This window comes from Epinephelus fuscoguttatus, linkage group LG4, assembly GCF_011397635.1.
Source record: "Epinephelus fuscoguttatus linkage group LG4, E.fuscoguttatus.final_Chr_v1".
Classification (NCBI taxonomy): domain Eukaryota; kingdom Metazoa; phylum Chordata; class Actinopteri; order Perciformes; family Serranidae; genus Epinephelus; species Epinephelus fuscoguttatus.
Genome location: NC_064755.1, coordinates 22394028 through 22417062, shown reverse-complemented (window position 1 = coordinate 22417062; position 23035 = coordinate 22394028). Strand labels below are relative to the sequence as shown.

The following is a 23035-nucleotide window of genomic DNA, read 5'->3' as shown; positions in this document are numbered from 1 at the left end:
ACTGAAGACAGCATGGGTGCGGCAACATCTGTATGAATGCATGGTATTCAAAACAGTGTGGGTCACATTTCTGAGTGAAAGCTGCTTTTAACCACAAGTTTGAACCAATAACCAATAAATATGTTCATTAAAAATATTCAATACTGACACTGGATGATAAAATACATAGAGGTACACAGTACCCAATGCACAATACACACAATACAATTCATAAGGATATGTTTAACAATCGGACAGCAGAGGGGAAAGACTTGGAAAAGCGATTGCCCTTACAAGCAGGTTGGGCGTAACAACACCCTGAAGGCAATAGTGAAAATTCTCTTGCTGAAACATGCCCAGAAGTACTTAGAATGCTGCGTGACTTCCTCAGAACCTGTTGCCCCTAGAGAGAGAGAACCTAGGTCTCTCTGCTTAAGTCCAATAATCTTGGAACAAATTTTCACAACTCCGTTCAGGCTATTCTTGTCCCTGAGTGACAGGTTGTTGAACCAACAGATAAAAGAACAAGTCAAAAGGCTTTCAATGAAGGACTGATAAAAAAGACAAAGAATCACTGGACTGACAGAAAAAGAATTTAACATTCGAAGGAGATGAGTCCTCTGCTGTCCACGTTTGGCCAGTGCTTCAGTGTTAAGAAGGCCTTCACTGAGAGTGTCATAGATGGAGAGAAGATTGAAATTGTCAGCTCCTACAAACATTTAGGCACTGTGTTTGACAACCAGCTTAAATGGGATGTTGTCACGTCTAAAATCAATCATCATTTCTTTAGTTTTGGATGTATTTAACTCTAAAAAGTTGTCCTTACACCAATCTACAAATGCAGGGAGAGCCACACCATGGTTGTGTTGGGCACCCTGAAGGAGAGACAACAACACAGTACCATCCGAAAACTGCTGTCACAAGATGATTTGCAGCTGTCAGCGTCTAAGATATAAAGAAGAGGTGACAATACGCACCCTTGTGGTGAACCAGTATTAGTTACAACAATGTCAGACAAATGAGAGGAAGTTATGAATGCACGTAGTTGGGTTCTTCTTTATGTGTTATCTGAATGGGGCGGTGCTGTGGTAAGAAAAGTTGCAGTGATTGCAAATCTGGCAAAGTCTTGTCTATGACATGTATTTATCTTTCAGTGTGATCTATATGAAGGAAGCTGAGACTAAGACCACATTGTTCATATTAGTCACAGAGTGAGTCTCAATGTAGATGAAGAATAAACATGTGTAGTACTTTCGCTTTTGTTAGACAACAGTTTAAGTGAGACATTCTGAAACAAGAAAAGAAAAACGCTCAAATACAGTGGGATCAAGCGGGTTAAAATACATGTAATGGAACTAGTTTCAGCTAGTTCTTAAAGAGATAGCTCACCCCCAAATCAAAAGTACATTTTTCTCTTACCTGTAATGCTTCTCATCCAGATCAGGGATACTCAGCTTGCTTTGCTCAGGGGCCACTTTTGCAAAATGACATGAGGCCAGGGGCCAGTTAACAAATAAACATTATTTTATTAATAATATTACACCAGTCTTTTGATATTGCCATCCCTACTTATCATGGCCAAGAGGCAAATTTAGTCGCAGCAGCCCCACACAGGGAATCCACACCAGCACTTTTCTTCTTTTTTTTTCTAGTAACAATCTCAATTTGATGCTTTTATGCACTCTTGCAGCTTCTCTACATTAAAGTACAAAAAATGTTAGTGGTAATCAACCTGTTTTCATTGTGAATTACATGGAAACCTATCATGGGCCAGATTTGTCCGCAGGCCCTAAATTGGGTATCACTGGTCTAGATTGTTTTGGTGTGAGTTGCAGAGTGTTGGAGATATCGGCTGTAAAGATGTCTGCCTGGCGGGCTCACGGTCTCATGGACAAGAGTTGGAACGTTAGCATAGCAACCGACTAGTGCTAAGGCTAACGTCCCCACGCCAGAGCTCGCCGGAGCCGAGAAGCAGGCTCCCGGAACGTTAGCATAGCAGCCGACTACTGCTAACGCTAACGCCGAGAGGTCCGACTCACTGAGCCTGGTGGAGAAGCGTGAGCCTGGCTCCCGGCTCAGTTGGAGCATTAGCGTGACAGCTGAGTAAGTGCTAATGCTAACAGGAAAGCTGGGAAATAGCTAAACACAGCAGAGACCGAGAGTGAGTGAAAGACATTGCTAACTGCTAAACTAAGTTGGCTGTTTAGGTTTTATTTCCTTGCCCCTGTGGTGAGTGAATATGCCTACAGTGAAAGTGGGGGCTAACCAGTGCTTCCTTCTCAGGCTCCACTTCACTCAGCTACTACTCATGACACGCTTTGTGCAGTGCACAACAGCGAACCTAACGGTGAAACGATTTCGCTTATTGCCCCTTTAAGTTTTGTCTCATCTTGTAATTTGCGCCTCTGCCTAAACAGCAGGTGTGTACATATTTTGCAGGGCACTGGCAGCAGGGCGCAATTTGATGACATCACAATTTTGATTGACTGAGGCAGCTGCAAACAAAATGTTGTTCTCAGGACAACAACCACTTGGCAAAATCTTGGCTAAGCTGTAACATTAGCTAGCTGGCAGTAAATGTACACTTCCTTCTGCATGGTAATAGAGTTGACAGGTGTAGTTTGGTAGAAAGAAAATAGTTCCTACATGAAACTGCTCTCAACAAGGTCTGTGGATTATCTTGAGCAACCGGATTGTTATTTCTGGAAAGAGACATTGCTGTTGAGTTTTTTTAAATGCATATTTTGGAGCTTGAGCTCCACATGCTGATTTAGGTCCCTTATATTGGAGAAAAGGCAGACATCTCTACCGCCGACATCTCCAACACTACACAGCTCAAACCAAAACCAAAAGATTGATGAATACCAGTACAGGTAAGTGGGAAAATATGTATTTTTGACTTGGGGGTGACCTGTCCTTCTAAGCTGCAGGTTCTTTTGAAAAAAAAAAAAAAAAAAAAGATTAGAAATTAGAATTTTTTTTTTAATTGAATGCTGGAATTATGTACCTAACTGTTTACTCACCCACAGAAACATATACATGTGCTCACAATGACTATAATTACAATTTCTCAATATTTAAAGTTGTGCCGGCGCGACTTGATTGAGTCTTGAGCCTTCTTTCCAGCCACAGCATTCATTATTCATATGATTACATGCTTTCTGACCTTCTCTCACCTATCCCTCTCTTATTACTTCTCTTTATCTGTCTATCAGGCAGGCTCTCTCATGCACACACACAAGACAAAAGCCACACTGAGACTATTTTCAGTCTACATTATTAATGCCAAACACTGTTAAAAAAAAAAAAAAAGAAAAAAAGAAATCACAGTCTGGAGCACAGGTGTCTGTGTACATGACACCTACAATGAACATAAGTCATATGTGCACAATCACACATGCATGTTCATTAAGTGAGCTGAGGTGTATTTACCCACATCCCATGCTGCCTTGCTGTTTCAGCCAGCATCGATAGGCGCGGTCTGCTCTCTGCATTTCCATCGCTCTCTCCCCTCCCTCTTCTCCACCCACCCTCATTTACGCTCAGCACAGTAAGGACCTCTCTCACCAGTGGCTGCTCTCCCCACTACATCTCTCTCCTCCTGGTTGCCTTTTACCTCATCCTCTCTTCTTTTGAAACTATCTATTATACTCTCCTTTATTTGCTTCACTCTCTGCCCTTGTCTCATACTGATGATATATGAGGCAGGGGATCAGCCTGAAGGGGATCTCTCTACGCTGGATCTCTGAGTGGAGGGGAGAGGTGAGCGTCTGTCTTTCCCACCACAGTGGAGGAGTGCTTTAGACTGGGGAGCATCACTGATGCAGGTTACATCCCGTGGAGCAGCGACAGGACAGCCTCAGGAGAAAGAGAAAAGACCAAAAACCCACGTGCATGCCTGGATGTGCTTTGTGTTGTGAGGAGAGTAGACTGAAAAAGGGAGGCAGAAGGCAGCAACAGAGGGAGGGGAGCATTTAGCAAGAGGCGCCCGAGTCACTGGGGTTTGGGGGAGGTGGGTGTGGGATCTGCGGGGAGTGTTTTAAAAGTGAAAGGAGGAGTGGGGGGGTGGGTGGGTCTGCTCCCAGATCAAAGAACTGGAAGAAGGAGGACTGCTTTTCCGCTCAGTCTGAAGAGTCGCAGAGAGACTGGGGAGTCACAGGCTCTCCAGGGACTGTGGCATTACAATTAGAGACCAGAGGCTGTCTGCAGCACTGACTGAGAGACAGAGGGAGGTGGATAAGGACACAGAGTGGGAGGGTCAGTCAAAGGACTTGATCTGGACAGAGGTGAGCTTGCTTCCTGGGTGAAGACTCTGAATAAAAGGAGCGAGGAAGAGGATAACGAAGAGAGTCCCTCCAGGAAATTGGCGGTGTTCCCTTTTCACAAGAATCCATAAGAGGATCCCATCATGGCTGTCCAACTCATGCCTGAATCAGCCGTGTGTTTGCTCATGGTGAGTCTTGCAGGTTTATAGTATTGCCGGCGCTATCTACTGTCTGTCTTTGTTTCTTTCTTTCTCTGCTGTGGCTCTCCATCACTCTCTCCTCATGGCAAACGCTCATGCAGCCACTTATGCAGGAGGTGAGCTGCTGTCATCTCATTAAAAAGGATGTTGCTTGTTTGCTCCTCCCCTTTACTACCATCTACAAGCCTGAAATGCTTCGATAACTTCCTAGTGAGACTCCAAAGCTGCTGTCTATACTAAAGAAACAGCTGTCTTTTGCATCCAACTCGGGAAAACTCTAGCTTTTGTCTAACTCCTCCACGTGTTCAACTGCTGCAGTGGTGAAGTGTGGGAGAAATCCCTCACAGACTACTGCAGGCATTGGGATGCAGTGTCGAACATGGTGTCTGTACATGTCGGTGACAGATGTCATTTGATGTATCTTATTATATGGATGTAAAAATTGCATGTGTGTGTAGTGCATGAATAAGTTGCTAAAGTGGTGTGTTCTGTGTGAGTGTGTGTGAGATTTGCGTGCGATCTTCAAGACTGAATTGATTCAATTGGACACTATAGAGAAAACAGTTTTTCTGCATCCCATTGTGGATGATTTGTAGGATCTTGTTAGTGCAGAATCCAGTCCCTCACTGACATGAAACAGATTGGTTTGGCTTGGCCTGGTTCAGATCTGGCCATAGAGAGCGATGAAATAGAAGCACACAGCATGCGTAAATCCACTGGACTCCTCTCTCCCCTCTGTCCGGCCGCACAGTGAAACAATGGCAGTGTGGCTTTGCTGCATGTGTGGAATACAGATAAGGCATGGACCCCCTCTTCTAATAAGCTTCAATGGACTGAAGGTACACACTGTATGCAGGGTGACTTTGTATGAGAGAGCATGTTCTGCTCATTCTCATTCTATAGTGTTGGCATTCTGCAGTCCCAGGGGGAGTCATGCATCGCCGCACTACCTGCTATCTCCACCTGTCATGGCTGTCTGTTACTATGGCGATAGGCCATGCACCCCACTCAGGGGAGACGCGGTGGTAAAAGGAGCAGGGTGGGAGAAGAGTGCATGATGGACAGGGCAAAGGGAGAGAGGAGAAAAAGGAAGTGTGAGTGATGAGGGCAGGAAGAGGAAGAGAAGGAGAGGTTGAGAAAAGGAGGCAAAGGTGAAAGTGGGCTTTTATTCCCACAGAAAGTGGCACACTAGGACACATATTATCACCTTAACCATTGTCCCCTTTAAAATAGATTTATCCTTAAGGGATTATTCTGACCTTGTTTGGCATGGAGACAAGAATGGGTTCATGTGCTGGCAGACAGTTAGTGTCCCTTAAATCCATTTTACTCTGCATATGTTAGCATTAGCATAGAGGGCGTTCCCTGACAAGTGCTCTTACTGTCATAGCTGACAGCTCATGCTGTCATGCCAGATTTTGCGTCTGTCACCCCAGCTCGCACAGCAAAACTAGCTTACTGTCACAACTTTTTACACTCACCTTTTCCATTTATGATAATAGCCACGCATCTTCGATTTTCTCATCATTCAGAGCCGCTCTTCACCGCTTGGCGTTGAGTGAGACACTTCAATATGGACGTCACTGGCTCTTTTGGTGTTTTCTTTGGCAGAGGTTTGTTTGCGGCTGTCAAGCTCAAAAAAGCCAAGGAATACCACCACTTAAATCTGGTCTGTGTTGAATTTCCCTTTAAACACAAGCTGAAAAAGATTGACATTGGATAAGTAATTTCAGAGCTCATTGGTTTGTTCACAAAATCCACAGCATTTGTATTCACGCTGACAAGTTCAGAGCTTGAACCTATCTCAATTATTAATGGGAGTTTATGCAGCGTGTGTGTGTGTGTGTGTGTGTGTTTGTCAATGAGCCAAGATTAATATTGATCATGCTTCCTGCCTCTGTGTGTATTAATATTTTAGGTGAATAAGTGATTATCTCCTGCAGTAATTACAGGAGCTGCTTTAATGAGCATAATTCACACTGACAGCACAATAAACAACTCGCATCACCCACATCAAACATTCACAAAAACAATTTCCATAGATGGACAGCACTCACCAAGTCTGAGCAGGAAGTGACCTCATTCAGTTATCACAAAGAGGACAAATTGTTTTTTTTTTTTTTTACCATGCACCCGTTATGGCTGATACTAATAAATAAATGCAGTAAAATGTGTTTTAGTTCTCTTCTGGGGTTTTTTGGTCTGGAACTAATGTGACTGGCCCAGACATAAACTAGCTCTGCAATAAAACAGTGTTCTTATGTCTGTCTGTCAGAGACAGGGCCAAGAAGGGGAGACTATTGTATGAGAAATATCGCTAGGATCGTAATATTGTTATGAATGGTATAGATCAATAAATACTATTACTGGGAGGAGAAATTGATTAATGAATCTAAGGGGAATGATACTCCTTTTTAAAAAGCACTTCATCTGAACAGATTCATTAAATATGGGCATATTTCATAGGCACCAGGAGGGATTTCATGCCAGTTGTATCTAAATGGGCATAGCATCTTTCTCTCTGTCTGCCCGCTCTGATGGGTTTCTGTTTTAGCAAAGGATGAAGAGATCAATAACGAGTCTGTCTCCAGCTAAGACGCACCGAGACATGCTGTCATCTGATATTGGCACAGATCACAAACTAGATGGTATCGCTTGACCTCAGTGGGATGTGTTATAGCGTTACCGCTGAGATCTCTATCACAGGGATTTTGCATGTCTCCAAGCTTTAGCCCTCACCTATAGTGGAATGTGTGACTACTGCAGAAGACTGGTGACTGCTCTGATCCTGGACCTGTGTGATTACATACAAGTCTTTCATTTTGGGGTTCATTCTAACGTGTTCGCTCTTGATTGCAGGATTCCTTTTGTGTGTTTAATGAGAACTGGAGCAGCTATAGTCTTTGCCACCGTGCTCAGCACTGAGCCGATTAGCTCCGCTCTTTGGGGCTCGGAGAAGAGCAGCTATCTCCAAGATGGATATACCTTAGGGGGGGTGCCCTGATGTACAAAATAAAATGCCAAAGAGGTGCCTTAAACCTGCACATTTTGATGAGCATAGGGGGTAAATAACAGCAATGAATACAGACTAAAACCCAACAACACCTCAAAGGCTCCAGCCAGAGTGTTTTTGATGCAGCAAAACCTGGATTTACCATAAATTGAACACACACTGATAAAGTGACACATGGAATCATAATGAGAGACGGAGATGAGCCTGTCAGAAAAATGGGAACACAGTTTATCTCAGTGTTCAGCTCTGGCTCATCTTGTTTTATTTTTGTGGATCTCTTGTTCTGTTGGAGCGGCTGTCTTCTTCCATACGCAGGGGCAGTTGATCAATATGCATTTTGCTATCTGTTACACTGGGCCCAGCGAATACAGCTGAAGGAAAGCAGGGCAAGTTGGTATCTTGACACACACAGAAGCTAAGTGGATTATCTTCATATTGCTGGAGGGTTCTGCTCTGCATAGAGTGAGGCAACAGCAGCTCTCAGCTTCACTGTTCCTCAGCGATACAGCAGTGGACATGTTCTGCATCTTCCCTGCATGAGAAATACTCCTGTGCGTCGTAGATGACATCATCACACGCCTGCCAAAGCAATTATTACCACAAGTGCGTGGCTTGAACTTTGCCCGTTGTAAAGTCATGTTGATAACCTGATAATGCAAGTTGTTACTTATACTTGGGCAAGCATCCAGCGAGGAGCCATTTCGAAAGAGAGGCAACCCAAAAACAAAGACCTTACACTGCCCTTCATGTTGGCGTCCATGTCTCTTCATTACTGTCCCTCATTCAATTATCCTGTCACTGAGGATGGAGACCAGATGACTCAGTGTGATCCAGCCAGAGGATTCATTCAGCTGTAATCAAATCACTGCTCTGTGACATGATGTGGCTACTGACTGTGTGTGTGTGTGTGTGTATACATGTGACTTAATTGCAATGTGCATTAGCTTGCGTCAAAATAAGTGCGTAGCCCTAAAAACTTGGCACAATGAAACATGAGTTATAATAAGTGTTTTAGGATTATTTCTTCTCAGTATAAGAACATCATTGTAGTTTCCACTCCTGAGCTGATGCACCCTATGATAGAGCAGCCAGTGTACACATGGAGGAGGGCTGAACAGTATGGGGGAGGGTTAGCAGAATGACATCATACTGAGATAATTGATTACTGCCCGGTAACAATGGCAGAGGAGGAGATGCTGATAACATTTTGTGTATGTGTGTATCTGTATGTAACCGTGGACATTTAGGTACTTTTGATGCATCTGGTTGGAGCGTGCACATTGAGTACAGTAATTCAGATGTAATCTTTTAGGCATGCCGTCAAATGCTATGAGTCAATGTTTCACTTTTAAATCAACCTAAAATCCTGTCCTAGGTGCGCAAAAACAAACATGAATACACACAGAAACACACGCTTTTATATTACTAGCAGAACCGAAAGTAATCTTGAGGTTATTTAGCTGAGCCACTTTACACCCTGCATAGACCTCTTCCTCTTATGGGTGATTAGTATGAACGAGAAGCTCAGGCACAGATGGCATTTCATTATTGCTCTTTTTTTATTATCAATAATTAATTGTTTCATGATATGCAACTTTATGTTCTTGTCCTACTAGAGAAGTCTCGTGCTTCTCCTTTCTCTCAACTTCCCTTTTTCTAATTTTATAGAGTATAGTATAAATAAAATGTGAATAATTTTCCAGTTAATCATTTTCCTAAAGCTGCAGTCTGACTGCAGAACAGTCATGCTTGAGTGATGTTGGGAGCCGGTTCTGCTGATGTCAGCAAACTAAAGCTCTGGAGTTGCTGCAGGGGGAAAGAAACACTTTTACTTTACAACAGGAAAATAAATGCCCTTTGCACACTACATCATGCTATGCTTGTTTAATACACCTGATTGAAAGTGAAACTGCTACTGTCTCTAAAAACTCTCTGGCCTACCTCTTTAGGACCAATTTATCACATTGATGTTTGATATTTCTGTTGTCGTTTTTGTTTTGTTTTCATTGTTTAGTGCAGTGTACCTATGTGAGTGTGTATCACTGACCTGCAAATCACTTTTCGATGACACAATACACCTTTTTCATGGCAGACATTTTGTGTCACTGTGGGAAAAGCACAGGTGTATTTATTAACATTAATGATGGCTGAATTCCACTCAGGGGAGGTCCTGGTGTTGTGTATGCTGGCTCACTGGAATAGCACTGAATGGAACTGAGCCTTCATTAGTGTCATGGATTTCCCCTGTGCTTTTCCTACTAGTCAAAGACCCTACTTAGACCTGGTATTAATGTGTGTTTTAGGTGATTTGATCACAATTGGACAACTGAGACACATCGCCATTCACACCTTCTATCAACTCCATCATGTGTCTCAAGCTGACCACTTGTGTATAGATTACGTTACTGCCCAACACACAGTTATTACATCCACACTTTTGCTAGCTGCTCTGTAGCATGGATGTTAGTCACATTAGTGGTTGTGTCTGTACAGCTGGAGATATCGCTGTCAGCAGAATTCAACACGTCTCCTTCCATAGGACAAAACAACCTGGTCTTACTCCAGTTGAAAACCGGCACTTGATCAGTGACTTGTCAGACACAGATGAAAAAAGCTGTCCTTTCATGTTGGCATGATATGCAGCCGTTTACGGTTATGGTTTAATGGTGCCCGGCGGCAGTTGGGGGAACACAGTGGGACAACAACTAAAGTTAAGGCAGTGGAAGTCCGAGTAGGGTCCAAGAAGCCGTTGTTCGCTTCCCGTAAGATTATAAAGACAAACCCTTTTGTTTTTTCCTCAACCCAACCATGTGCTTTGATGCCTAAACCCAGCCACGTGCATGTGTTGTCAAATCAAGTGTGTTTGTCATTGAAGGAAAAAAACTTCAATTTGTTGTTTTGTACCAACGTATTGCGCTTATTTTGAAAGGCATTGTATGCAAAACAGACAATGCATGTAACAGGCAGAAGCTGACACGGCATCCTAGAACTTCAACAACCAATGCTCCCAGGGTACCTTGCACGTCGTATGTGGACGTGGAAAGTCTGTGACCAAACGTTGATATGTGATGAGGTTGGAGTGAGAATGTGTTGGGCAAAACATGATGGATAGTCACACAACGCTTTTTGCCAACTTGACATAAAATGGGGCAGTTATAGAGCGTTAGTGCGCTGTAACCAAAACAGTCACCACATCCTCAGGCATTTGTGTTTACACTATAAAAGATAGTTTTAAATGTGTCCCAGATCACCTTGGCAAGTGGTTTGAGTGATCGAATCACAATGCGTCTTTGTGGTCGTTTACACTTGTATTTGTGCTGTCCATTTGGGGTCGGATCACAGAAGATGCATATTAATACTAGGTTGAAAAAGGGCCAACATTTGTGGAAAAAAGGTATATCAGGTGGTTGGGAAGGTTACTTTTGAAATGTAGCCTAATAGGTAACAGATTACTAGTTTCCCTGTTAAACATGTAATGTTAACTGTTAATGCAACTATTTTACTTCTTAAAAGAAAATCAGTACATTTGATTACTTTTCTAACAATTGTTTAAAACTGGACAATAAAGCTGAATAATGTCCAGAAATAGACCTAGCAAAAGAAGGCAGGCCTACATGGTGAAAAGGTGCAAAGCAGCAGATTGAATGAATTTGAATAATTAATAACTGAATTTAATTAGCCTGCATTTTCTTTGTAGTAACGGTGACATATTTGCCTACACTTACATTTATTTTTTCCCTAATTTAATTACATGTAAGTAGTTAGTCCCCAACACTGCAGGTGACAGAGATATGAAAAGAGCAAGTGGAGAAGTGGAAGTTGCTGAATTTTACTTAGGCCTTAGTATGCAAGGAAGTTAGGCTTTATCTGTGGTTTAAGACACTTAAAACGACGTGTTTGTCTCTAACACAAAAACTGCAGCAGGCCTGAATTAAGCACCAGCGTTTTATCTTCAAGGTTAATCGATTACATAACGGACATGCTTACTGCCCAGTTGTTAGCTAACATTACTAAAGTTGTTATGGCTAACGTGTTAGCTAACCTACAGCAGAAATGGAGCATCACTATCATCACACAGCCACGGGAGTGCCGTTTCTGGCCACCTGAAAAATGTAAGTGTGATATTTATTTTCCTTTTAACTCTGGTTTGGTCTCTTCCAAGTCCTGGGGAAAACATTTGTCTTTGCTAACTGCTCGACTTTCCCAACTTGCGAACTTTGGCTAACGTTGGCTAACGGCTAACTTTGGCTAACAGCTATCGTTAGCTAGCAGCTAATGTTGGCTAGCAGGTGCTGCTTGATGCTGGACAGGTAAGGTAGTTGTATTTCAGCTTGTCTGTCAAAAACACCAGGATTCAACAACAGAGTTGACACGGAGTCATTCAATAACTCTATGTGCCGACCATTATTTTAAGACAACGAACTTAAAAAGCCAAATTGAGTTTCTCATTATGAATGACCACCTCCTTTTGATTTAATGACACTATAAAAAAATTGATTACTGCAAGTTTATGCTGCTGTCAAAATGTTATTACATATTTAGTTGCGTCAAGGTTGAATGTAAAACCATTTGCTGAGTCCACAAAGTCATGAACAGAGCTCAGGTTTGATATTGATTGGAGCTTTGATTCTCCTGTGAACAGCTTTGAAAGCTGCCCATGATCACAGTATTGATTGACCTGTCTACGATCAAAGGGGTATCATCAAGAAATTCTGCTTCAGGCTGGATTTGGTTGTAACTTTTGTTCATTACAGATGTTAAACAATATTTTTGTTTTGTTTTGGATTTATTAAGTTGCTAAGAATTTGACCTTTTCTAGAGTAGGAGGAAGAGAAGACATGTAAATGAGAGAAAAAGAGAGTAACCGAGAGGAAGCGCAAGTGAGAGAAAAGGTTCTCACTCCTCACCACATGCATAAATGTATAAGGGTTGATGAATGTGTGTGTGTGTGTGTGTGTGTGTGTGTGTGTGTGTGTGTGTGAGACCACAGTATACCATTAAATCTTCTGTGCTGTTTACCCTGCAGCCTGTTTAAGGACTATTGATGAGCTGCAGAGGTGAAGGAGCCTCAATTCTAATTGACTACACTAGAGTATCTGCTCGCTCAGCTGTGGTCATTTGTGTGTGTGTGTGTGTGTAGCCAGGGGAAGGTCTCAGGTGTGAATCTGTGAAGTGTTTGCACTGTGTGTGTGTGTGTGTGTGTGTGTGTGTGCGCGCAGTGCATCCCCTCCTGCATGTTAATGTATGCAGCAGGCTCTCAGTGGAGTGTGACAGCGTTCCTTGTGCGTCTAATGGCCGGCCAGCTGGAAGCGAGGTTATCAACTGAGCTTATCTTGCATAGGTGATGTGAGGAAGGGGTTAATGAAACAGCCATTAACGAGCAGGACGTGACCCAGTGTGTGTACCCTGGCAGATGCTCATCAAAGTCTGCCATTGATTCCCTGTGCTCTGTCTCTGCCTTCATCCTGATGTTTATTAGAGCTATCCATCTCTGCTCTGGCTACCTCTGCAGGTGCATTGACATGTGCTGAAATTGCTTAGATGAAACAAGGCTCGCTAATTATGCAGTTCTCGGGTCGATGGCGATGTGGTGTATGAGTTTGTGCATAAACGTGGGCTGAGATGTGTATTTGCATTCACTGTACAATACTGGCCATTTCATTGATTGAACAGCAGCACAAGAAGGAGCCCCATCTCTCTTTCCTTCTCGCCCACACACTCCTATATTTACACACTACCCGTATACTCACACATGACCTACTATGCTGCACGGTGCAGTCAATCAGTGCTTCTTGAGCAAACAGACAGATATGTTTAGATGAGATTCTTGCACCGACTTTAGGAGAATCTCATTTTATTTCAGTGGGCTGGCAAGATATTGCCCGCAGCAAAGCCCACAGATGACATTTATCTGACGGCTGTCCCCTTTAGAAGGTCAAGCTGCTGTGGAAATAAACCTTTCAGGGTAGATAAATGAGTGTTTTCTGCTCGGTGTTGCAGCATCAAAACACGATAAGCTCAGCGCATTCCAGTTTAATCAATCATAGCCGAATCTGAGGCAAGCCTCTGGGTATGGTATAGGTGAACTGCATTTAACAGCAGAGAATGAGGTCAGATAGTGTAGTCTGTCTACTGCTTTTTGTGTCTGGTTGTGGATGTCATCTCTTGCTTTGATCTACGTAAAACGTCTGTGAACGCATTTATTATTAGGTATTTTTTTTTAGGTACCATTAGGTTACTTTTGTAGTAAGAAAGAAGGTAAAATAGATAAGGTTAGATTCACATTTCTTGTCTTCTGCTTATGCCGCATGCCAGTTTTAATGTAATGAATACATAAATTATTTTCCAGGGCAATGGTGTCACATTTGCAAGGTGCCACCTGTCACATGTGCCAGGATACAGGTTTAGGGGAGGGGCGGCAGGGTGGCATGGGAGGCGGAGAGTAGCAGAGGCACCAGGCGGTCTGATTGGCTCGCCATCTGTCTCTGGGACCGAGCAGATGTCTGAGTAGAAAGACCAATCTCTATTTGCTTGCAAGTTCACTTTCTCTCCCTTTGTGTGTATTTCTCTCGCCGTCAATGTATGCGTGTGTATAAGGGTGTGTGTAATTTTGTGTGTGCACTACAGTGCGCACGCTTCTGACGTCTCACACTGTGGTTGACACAGGTCCCAGTGGGGCCGATTGTACTCCATATGGAGCGAGTTAACAAAGAACAGGTCCTTGTCATAATGAAGAGCTGTCTTGTTAGTAGCACTTACAGGAAAGAAAGCCAGAGGGAACAGATATGACCTGTGAATAGCTTAAACTTCACTTAACAAACATAAACTTCTCCTTTTTATTGATCAAAATGAGAAGGTGAGAGATGGACTTTGTTTTAATCCCTTAACCACCCTGTCACTTCACAGTCTTTTGCACCAGATTTCCACTGTCCATCAGGATTACCTGAGAAGCGCTAACAATTACTTGTTAAAATCGTAATTGGCAAAGGCAGACAAGCTAAAATTTCCAAAATACAATGCACATTACGTACACACAAATGAGGGCTGAGGGACCTACTGTTTCCATTTTGCTTTGCTGAAATAAAGCATGTGCATAACAGTGAAACCAGAGAAGGGGGCCCGCAAGCACCAACATCCTGTTACAGCAGGAAGCGACATGGTTTCTGACTTTCCACATTCAGTAGCTTGAGTAACGTGGAGCTGAATATTAAGAAACAGACTGCTACTATTGTTACATCTGTTTCTGCCTAATTAATGGTCTCATAATAAATAGTGACATTTTTTCATTTTTTTAAATTGTGTTTGAGGTCATACAGATCATATTAGCCACTGAGGTAGATACCTGAAACAGCACTGAAATTTGGCCCATCTACGACTTCTCTCTTTGGTTTTTCACTTCTAGAGACAAAAGTGTGACCTTGGTTGCCCTAGAAACACCTGCCTCACTGCAGAGCTTTTTTGAAAAGATTTTTAATGCCCCCTTTAATGCTCAGTACAAAAGCTATTCAATTAATTAATACATAAATACCCTGAAGGTACTTAAGGTATGACACCAGTGTCACGGTGTATCTTAGCAGGTCTTTGTAATAATGTATAGTTGCCCTTTTTTGCATTTTTATGGTTGACTTCTTGGATACATGACACATGACATGACAAGTAGTTTTACTTTCTGTTTTACAATGCTTGTTTTAGAGCTGTACATTTTTATTCTGTATTTTTCTGTTTCTGTGTTCTGGATAGATAAAAATAAAGAAATAAAAGAAAGAAACATACATACAGCAGGGTGAAAGAAACAAGAAATGCATACATATACACATATTTATATGTACAAAGTAGGAATAACAATGATATCCGGTGACATTATCTGTGTGTATTTATGATTTATGACTGGAATGTGCATGAGTGGTAGGTGGCTGTATATAAAGAGGAATAGTGGTTTGTAATGTGGAAGTGCTTCTGCTTTGAAACATGATAGCAGAGCTGTGACAGGGTTTAGAAAAGTAGCGGGGGGATTTTACCACCACGCACATTTTACAGATGATTCACCGTAGAGCAATAACGGAAGGAAGATGATGAAAGAGCGGGACACATGCAGTGAAGTGTTTATTGTAGCTCCTCTAGTCTGCCTCTAGAGGGAGATGAAGGCCTTTGAATCAGATCCAAGTGAAGTTCTCCATTAGAAAGACTAAAATCTGCTTTTAATGATGCTTCATGAATTTTGCAAGGTTTATTGGATCCCTGGGGGTTGCAGGAGATGTAGTGTGTCCGTGTATTCCCCTCTGTCCTTTGAATGGCATTTCCACAGGTAATCTGAGCACAGTTGCGTAGTTAAAACGTGCAACCCCTGCAGTTATGAGCAGGTCAGGGAGCAGGAAGGTCAACAGTGGATGCTTCTGCACAGCATGTTACTGTAAATGGCATCTCCCCATGAGTCTGTTCTCATTTGTAGACACACACACACACACACACACACACACACACACACACACACACACACACACACACAGGCTAAAAGCAGTTCACGATTGTTACCATTAAATGAAGTCTGTATTTTGTCCTACTTAACACAGCTGGGTGTTGCTACTAGGCTGACAGGCTGATACGACTGATTGATGACTGATATCAGAGCTGCTGATTTTAAGCATTACATGACCTTAGCCACACTAATCCCCTCTGTAATGCATAATATATTACCCTGCAGACACACACAGCCAGCAGCCCATATAAGCATTTCTTCAAAGCCACATCTCATCTAAGCATATGCACTAATTTTTACCAGATCTTGTGTCAAAATTATTCAAATAAGATAAAATAGAGTAACTGTAGAGGCAAAAGCCCACCAAACTATGTGAATCATTTATCCATAGAGGAAGAACTGAACATGCATGCTTTTTTAAGGCACTGATTCCAGGAGAAGCTGCCCAGTTCGCCCACAGTCCTCTGGTGCTGACCACTGTGCAGCTTCACTTGAGCCATCAGGAGTTCCTTGCACATAAGGTCATCTCAGCAGCTGCTAATGGGGCCTTTATCAGGCCAGTCCAGAGCTGAAAGCTTTAAACATTTAAAGTCTGCTCCTGCAGCCTCTAGGCTACTGCTGCTGGTGAAACGTGCTCTCATTGTCTCTGTCTGCCCAAGAGAGATCATGAAACATTATATGGACTGAGCACAAGGGCAAAGGGCACACTCATATTTATCTCTGTTCCCCAATCCTTCATGTCATGTATGCTTTCATCTCCTCCTCATCTCCCGCTCTGATGTATGACTGTGTCCTCTAGATTCATTATTCAAAGGGATAATCCATTCCAAAAGAGGAGACGATTAAGTGCAGACAGATAATGTTCCAGTAAAGGTCCCAGTGTTTCTGCTGTTGAATCATTAAAATCTGTAGATGTCTTTTTGTGGTGAGACGTTTAGTGTGTATAATCACACACATATAGGGTTTCCATCTCATATTTAGTTGCCATATTTTCTCCACCATCACTTCTGCTGCTCTTTAATTTAGGCTGTTGCATTCAAATTAGTAGGGATGCACCGATATGGATTTTTTTCAACCGATAATAATAACCGATAACTTCCTGCTCCTCATGGCCGATAACTGATACGATAGTCGATCATGTCACATTTTTGTGTTTAAAAAGAAGTGTATAACCTGAAGTTTATGTACACCTGAGGGTAAGAAAGGCTGATTTAATATTCTGTAGCTAAATCAAACCAACATCACTATTGCCAACACAACAAAAACAACAGTTTTGACTCTTCTGTACCTGCCGACATTAGGCTGTGAAAAAGAGGGAGAGTTTCTGGGGTACTGTCAAATTGTCTACCCTAAACGCCCCCATATAACCTTACACTACAGATGAACATAATCAGTATGAGGATCTGAAAGTTCACAAAGATTCCCCTCACACATTAACACTCAACTCAGACCAACAAGTGGCTGTGTCTCACACAAATGAGCCAGAGAGGTGACGATACAAATAATCGCCAACTGTAGCATGACATGGCTAGCGATAGTTAATAAGTTTAACAACAGAGTATAGCCTTTTAAAAGTTTGTGTTGGATGGAAGCTGCTGCTGCTAATTAGCTCATGCTAACACTCTGGAGATGGTCCTTCAGCGCAGTGTCAAACATCTGTTGGACGGTCGAAGATCAGACCTTTGGTGCAATCCTGTTGTCTTCCTCTGGAACTGTGAAAGACGTCCACACCGCAGCATGTTTTGCCCCCTAGACAGCATGCTACAGTTGCTGTTCTTCTTCCTCTCTTTGTGTTTAAAGGTTCATGTATCGCCACCCACTATGCCAGGTGTGTAGATGCTGCCCTTGTTAAGTTGATGGAAGCAGTCTGGCTTTGTATTATTGGCGCTATTTATCGGCTATGATTTTAATTATCAGGAATAATGCATAACTATAAAATGTCCCATTATCGGCCAATAATTTATCGTCTCAATATATATCGTGCATCCCTACAAATTAGGGGTGTTGAGATCTACCAGTATTAATGGTAACAGTGCTATTTAAAGATGAAATATTGATGTCATGTTAATATTACAAATACCATAATAATGTAGCCTAAATAATGGATGTAAATAGTCCAGCACCTGTTAAATATTTCCTGTTTCTTTTTGTTCTCACATTGTCTTCATCTGGATGCTTTTTCACTGTCCATTAAGTGCAATTGCTCTTTTTGTACATTTTTGTATGGCTCTGGTCACAGATTCTTTCTCCACCTCCCTGATCTTGTATTTTGAGTGTAATTCATTTGCCCAAAAAGAGACAAAACACACAGTGAAAACAACGTAAAGATGAATTTGACTGACAGCATTTTGTTTTTACCAATTTTCTATAACTATCTCTCTTGTTCCCAATAATTGTAAAGTGAAAATCTGGTATCTTTCCAGTGTTATTCAAATGGAAATATATAAAACTCTTGATTATAACAAGTATTAAGAGCCATTCAGAGTATCTAAAGGTAATACTTTAAACTACTTCTAATGTTGGATTAGTATGCATCTACACAGGCTTAAAGATATCCCTGTAGATATCACAATAGTGACATCTGTTGAAGCAGTATTTGTAGCAAAGATGATTTACATTCCTCTCCATACTCTGCTGTTTGAATATCAGAGAGAAAGAAAGACAGTTAATAGTGTTTACCCTCAGTTTTGAATTTCTTCAGCTGCTTTATCAAATCCTGAAACACGAGTAATTTCCCTGCAAGAGTTATCATCGGTATCTGAATGACATGTTAATGGCTGCATGTTAGCGCCACAGACTCTTGGACAAGAATTCAATTATAGTGAGATCAAAAATACAAGACAACAAAGAGATGAATGCGATAAATAAAATCGTGTTTTTCTGTATTAATATTCCAGCAAGTGATGGGAATCCAGATCTTATCATTATGCAGATAGCAGATTGAACTCTGTTTTTCCATTATCCGTCCTGTTATTGCATCTGCTTGGTGCGCGTTTTTAAATTATTCATGACAACTGGAGATTTAGCAAAGTTCAGATTTTGGCAAACAATATGCTAATTGATTCCTGATCCACTGTAATATGAGTTTAAAGTGTCATACACCTTGTCGTATTTTATTTGAATTTAGGGAGTACCTGCGTGCTTTGTTTGAGGTTCAGCAGCAGAGGGCAGTGTGTGAATGTGGGTGGGCGTTAATGTCAGGACTGGTACATGCAGCAGTGAACGTCTGGCCATGCTTTGGGCATGTGTATGAGTATACAGCATGTGTCAGAGATATAAAAATAGGTCATGTTTCTGTCAGTGTCTGTGCCTGCAAACAAAATCAGTATGCTAAACATGCAAAGCCAGCGCTCTGTGTGCAATCAGCTCCTCCGAACCATTATGTGAGTAATGACACATGATGGTCGATGATGAATTTTGGATAGGGGATGCGAAGATTGTGCGGCTGTTGACGCCGTAAGGACACAGCAAATGGTAATTTAGCCACGGTCAGTGCTCAACCATGCTGTCACTCTCTATGTGTCTCTCTTTCTCTCTGCGAGGCTTGCTGTGCTGTCTGCAGAGAATGCTGGTTGCCCCTGACAACAGTTGCTAGGAGACCAGTCTGGAGTGACTTCATAGCATCGGGCACGCTTCTACCGTGGCTCACGATGAATAAAACCAATTCACTACTCCTTCGAACACAAATGTGCATCTAAATGGAGGGGAAATACATCAATGTACACATATGTGGTGGTTTAGGAAGTGTTTTCATGTTGATGCTGTGCTGTAGGGGCGGTCGCATCTTGCACGAGCTCCCTAGCTGCTGTGAGATGTGCTCTTGTGGGAGAAATGTTAAGTCTGATGGTGATGTTTTTGTTGAATCTGGCTAAAACAACACATTTTTAATCAGTGGGACCACAAAGGCAGCTGCTTTGGCGGATGGAAGTTATGGAAATGAGATTGATTAAATATTCTTTCTCTCTCTTTCTCTTTCTCTGTCGGTGCTATTCTCTCTTGCCCACTCTCTCTCCCAATCCCTTGTGTCCTTCTCTTGCAAAACCCTGCTCACATTACCCTCTACCATCCATCTTTCTCCCTCTCTAATTCTCTGTCTCTCTGCAGTAGTGAGATAAGATGCCCCTCTCTCTCTGAGCTGTGGTGAGGTGTGAGAGGAGAGGGGCTTTCCCTTTCTGCCTTTAACTACCTCCAACACTGCAGGCCGATGAGGGCAGCCACACATAGCAAATGTACATCTCTGTGCATATTGGTGGAGGACATTTCCTCCTTGTGTGTGTGTGTGTGTGTATGTGTGTGCATGGGCGTATCAATGTGCATGTACAGCATGTTTCCTGGGATTGCTGTTTAATGAACTCTAGATTGGATGTCAGACAAATTCCCTCTGGCAACAATCAGCCCAGCTCTCTCAAACATAGCCAGGACCCTTGGCTCTGGGAACGGCCTAAAGTAGTTTCACACTCCAATATATCATAGTAAATCTCAGCCTTGGCCATGAGTCCGACACCAAACAGCAGTAACCAATTGCGTTAAAATCTCGTTGAAAGCTCCTGGAGCAGGGACAAAGCCCTCTCAGGTCTTTAGATGTTCAGTATGTGTGTGAGATTTTTTTTTTTTAGATAGCACGGCCTATCACGGCTGGAGTAATTCCTGGATTAACCCATCTACTGTACAGCAGCTTACCTCATGTCTCCACCAGGAATGAGGATTTTAAATATTTAATGATGATAATGTGGTTAATTGATTTTAGACGGTAATTAACACTCTTCTTGGCTTACTACTTTAATCCTACAGATACATACCACATAGATCTGCCAATATTAATTTAGCAGATTGCTCTTTTGCTTCTGTAAATTACTTAATCTGGATGCTAAAATAGAAAATGGTACTTTAAGACTGTGTTGATGGCGTGGACAAAAAAACTTAACAAACCATAAATTATTTTCCTATTGCAGGAAAATGAAACGTGGACACTTTTTTGCCCAAATGTGTAAGGGTCCAGTCTATCTCATTTTCCATCGCATCACCCACAGAATTGACAGTGATTGTTAACAGGCACACATCTTGTCTGTCCAACTCCCTCCTGAGTCGATGCTATTGGTCTGCATAGAGAAGAAGTTCCAACACGGCGTGTGAGAGTCGGCAGCGGTTTGCTCTCTAGTGGCATTGATTTAGCTGTAATGCTGTGACAGGGTTGCACATTGACTTATGGGTCTCTCTGTTCCCAGCCAGACACCTGGGCACACACGGTGAATAACGATGAATATGACTTCACTCTTTTTCTTTTTCTTCCTTTCCTCGTGTCTCTTTCTCTCTGTTATGCTCTGCCACGGGGCTGCCAACCTGCCTTTGTTTAATTTAGTCACCTGGGTCGCTGGACCAGGTTTTAATTCAGTCTTGTTTTAAAGTAAACACACGGCAGATATTCCCTTAATGAAACTCCACTATTGAAATATTAATTCAGTGTCAAATATCAAAACTAAATAAACTAACTAAACAAATGGTGTCTGGCTAAGTCAACAGCGGAGTGTTGGAACGGCCACAATGGCAGATGGGACAACAGATTAAAAGACCAAAAGACATCGGGTTGAAGTGTGGAGTTGGAGCGCCTCTAAAAGAAAGAAGAGAACCTCGCGAGCTCCTCTTAGTGCCATGATGTAGTTTAATTGATAATCATTGCAATTAATTCCTTTGTTTCCCCCCGTGAAGTTACAGTCTGTTTAGCAGCAGCTAATTACCTCAGCCCATTGGACGTCTGCTTTTTTGCAGTGTAATTGCAGCTCTCAGTAGAAACACAAACAGCCAGAGAAAATTACACACCATTTTCACATTTGTCCGTGATGTGGCTCGCGTATATTCGCTCAGAGCAAATGCTGCTGTCACGTTTGCTAATAGCTGCATGTACCAGAATATAGAAATCGAAAAGGTGCAAGTAAACTAGAACCACGAGACATTAGGACGATAAATCAACACACTCTGACCAAGGTGTGTCAGTTCACATCCACGTGATGGGGAAAAAAAACTCACAAGGGGGTCATTTTTGGGTCCAGCTGGGGCCACGGGGACAGGAGTGAGGATGAGGTGAGGGGAGTGTAGAGAAGGGGGATGGGGACCCAGAGAGGGTGGGGATAGGTTTAAGGGCAATGTGCAGTATATTGCAGTGTGCACCGCACTGTGCAGTATTGTCCTGTGATTGTAATGGTTATCACCCCCTATATCCCATCCACCCATTCTCTCCTTTATGTATGGCTGTGTGCAGGTTTAATAGCGGCTGGGAAGGGTTGGGGGCAGGGACGAGGTGTATGTTTGGTGTGTGTGCATGCAGGATTCGCTGACAGGTTAACATTCACTGTCAGCGGTAATGCGTGATGGTGATATATGGCGCTGTATGTCAGTGTGGCTCGCCAGACACATGGTCATCCAGCCTGGTGAAGAGAAAAAAGCTCATTTTCAACCTTGGTTCATCCTAAAACAGTATTTCTGACACAGTTCTGCCTAAAGACGTCACCGTACCCATACATGTATGGATCTAGAAGAGTGATGGTAAATTTTTGGATCAAAAAATAAAATTTGGCATTGAAAGAAAGAAAGAAACATTGACACTGAAAATGGTCCACTAAAAAAATAGAATAAAGGTATTAAAATTATTTTTTTGTATTCTGAGGTGGTTTTTCAATGACATTTTTTACTTCCTGTCACTGTTTTGGTGTGGAGGGGTGGTGTTTCAGGGGAGGGGGCAAGGAAAGTGTGAGTTACATATAAACCACATACTAAGAAGAGAAGAAGAGGCTCTTTTTGACCCCAACTCCTCAAGTTTTACATCAAGGAAATCTCAGAAGAGTGTCATTGAAACACACATCACACTGTGAAAAATATCAAAGTAAAATACAATAATTCTTAATGCCTGTATTGTATTTTTCAGTGGAACAGTTTTCTTTTTCAATGCCAAATTTTATTTTCAATGCCAAGACGAACTGCCACTGTTCTCTCTGTGTAAATGCAGAGAGCCAAACTGAAGTAGTTATATATATTCACTCAGACACAAAAAAGATAAAGTAACCAAAGTAGAAAATGGTTTAAATGAAGCATTAATGAACAAAAAATA

The 23035-nt window shown here is 42.2% G+C and overlaps 1 protein-coding gene across 2 annotated transcripts in view; it reads left to right on the top strand.

The window, feature by feature from the left end:
- The first annotated feature begins 4092 nt into the window (after window positions 1–4092).
- frmd4a (FERM domain containing 4A) overlaps window positions 4093–23035 on the top strand; it is a 125199-nt gene continuing 106256 nt past the window's right edge. Inside the window, exon 1 of one of the 2 annotated variants that reach the window (XM_049573775.1) lies at window positions 4093–4432. In XM_049573775.1, coding sequence (XP_049429732.1) covers window positions 4388–4432 — 45 coding nt within the window. In that variant the 5' untranslated portion in view covers window positions 4093–4387. Of the gene's footprint in view, window positions 4433–11365; window positions 11570–23035 lie in introns of those variants that run through there. The other variant, XM_049573778.1, reaches the window with a different exon arrangement.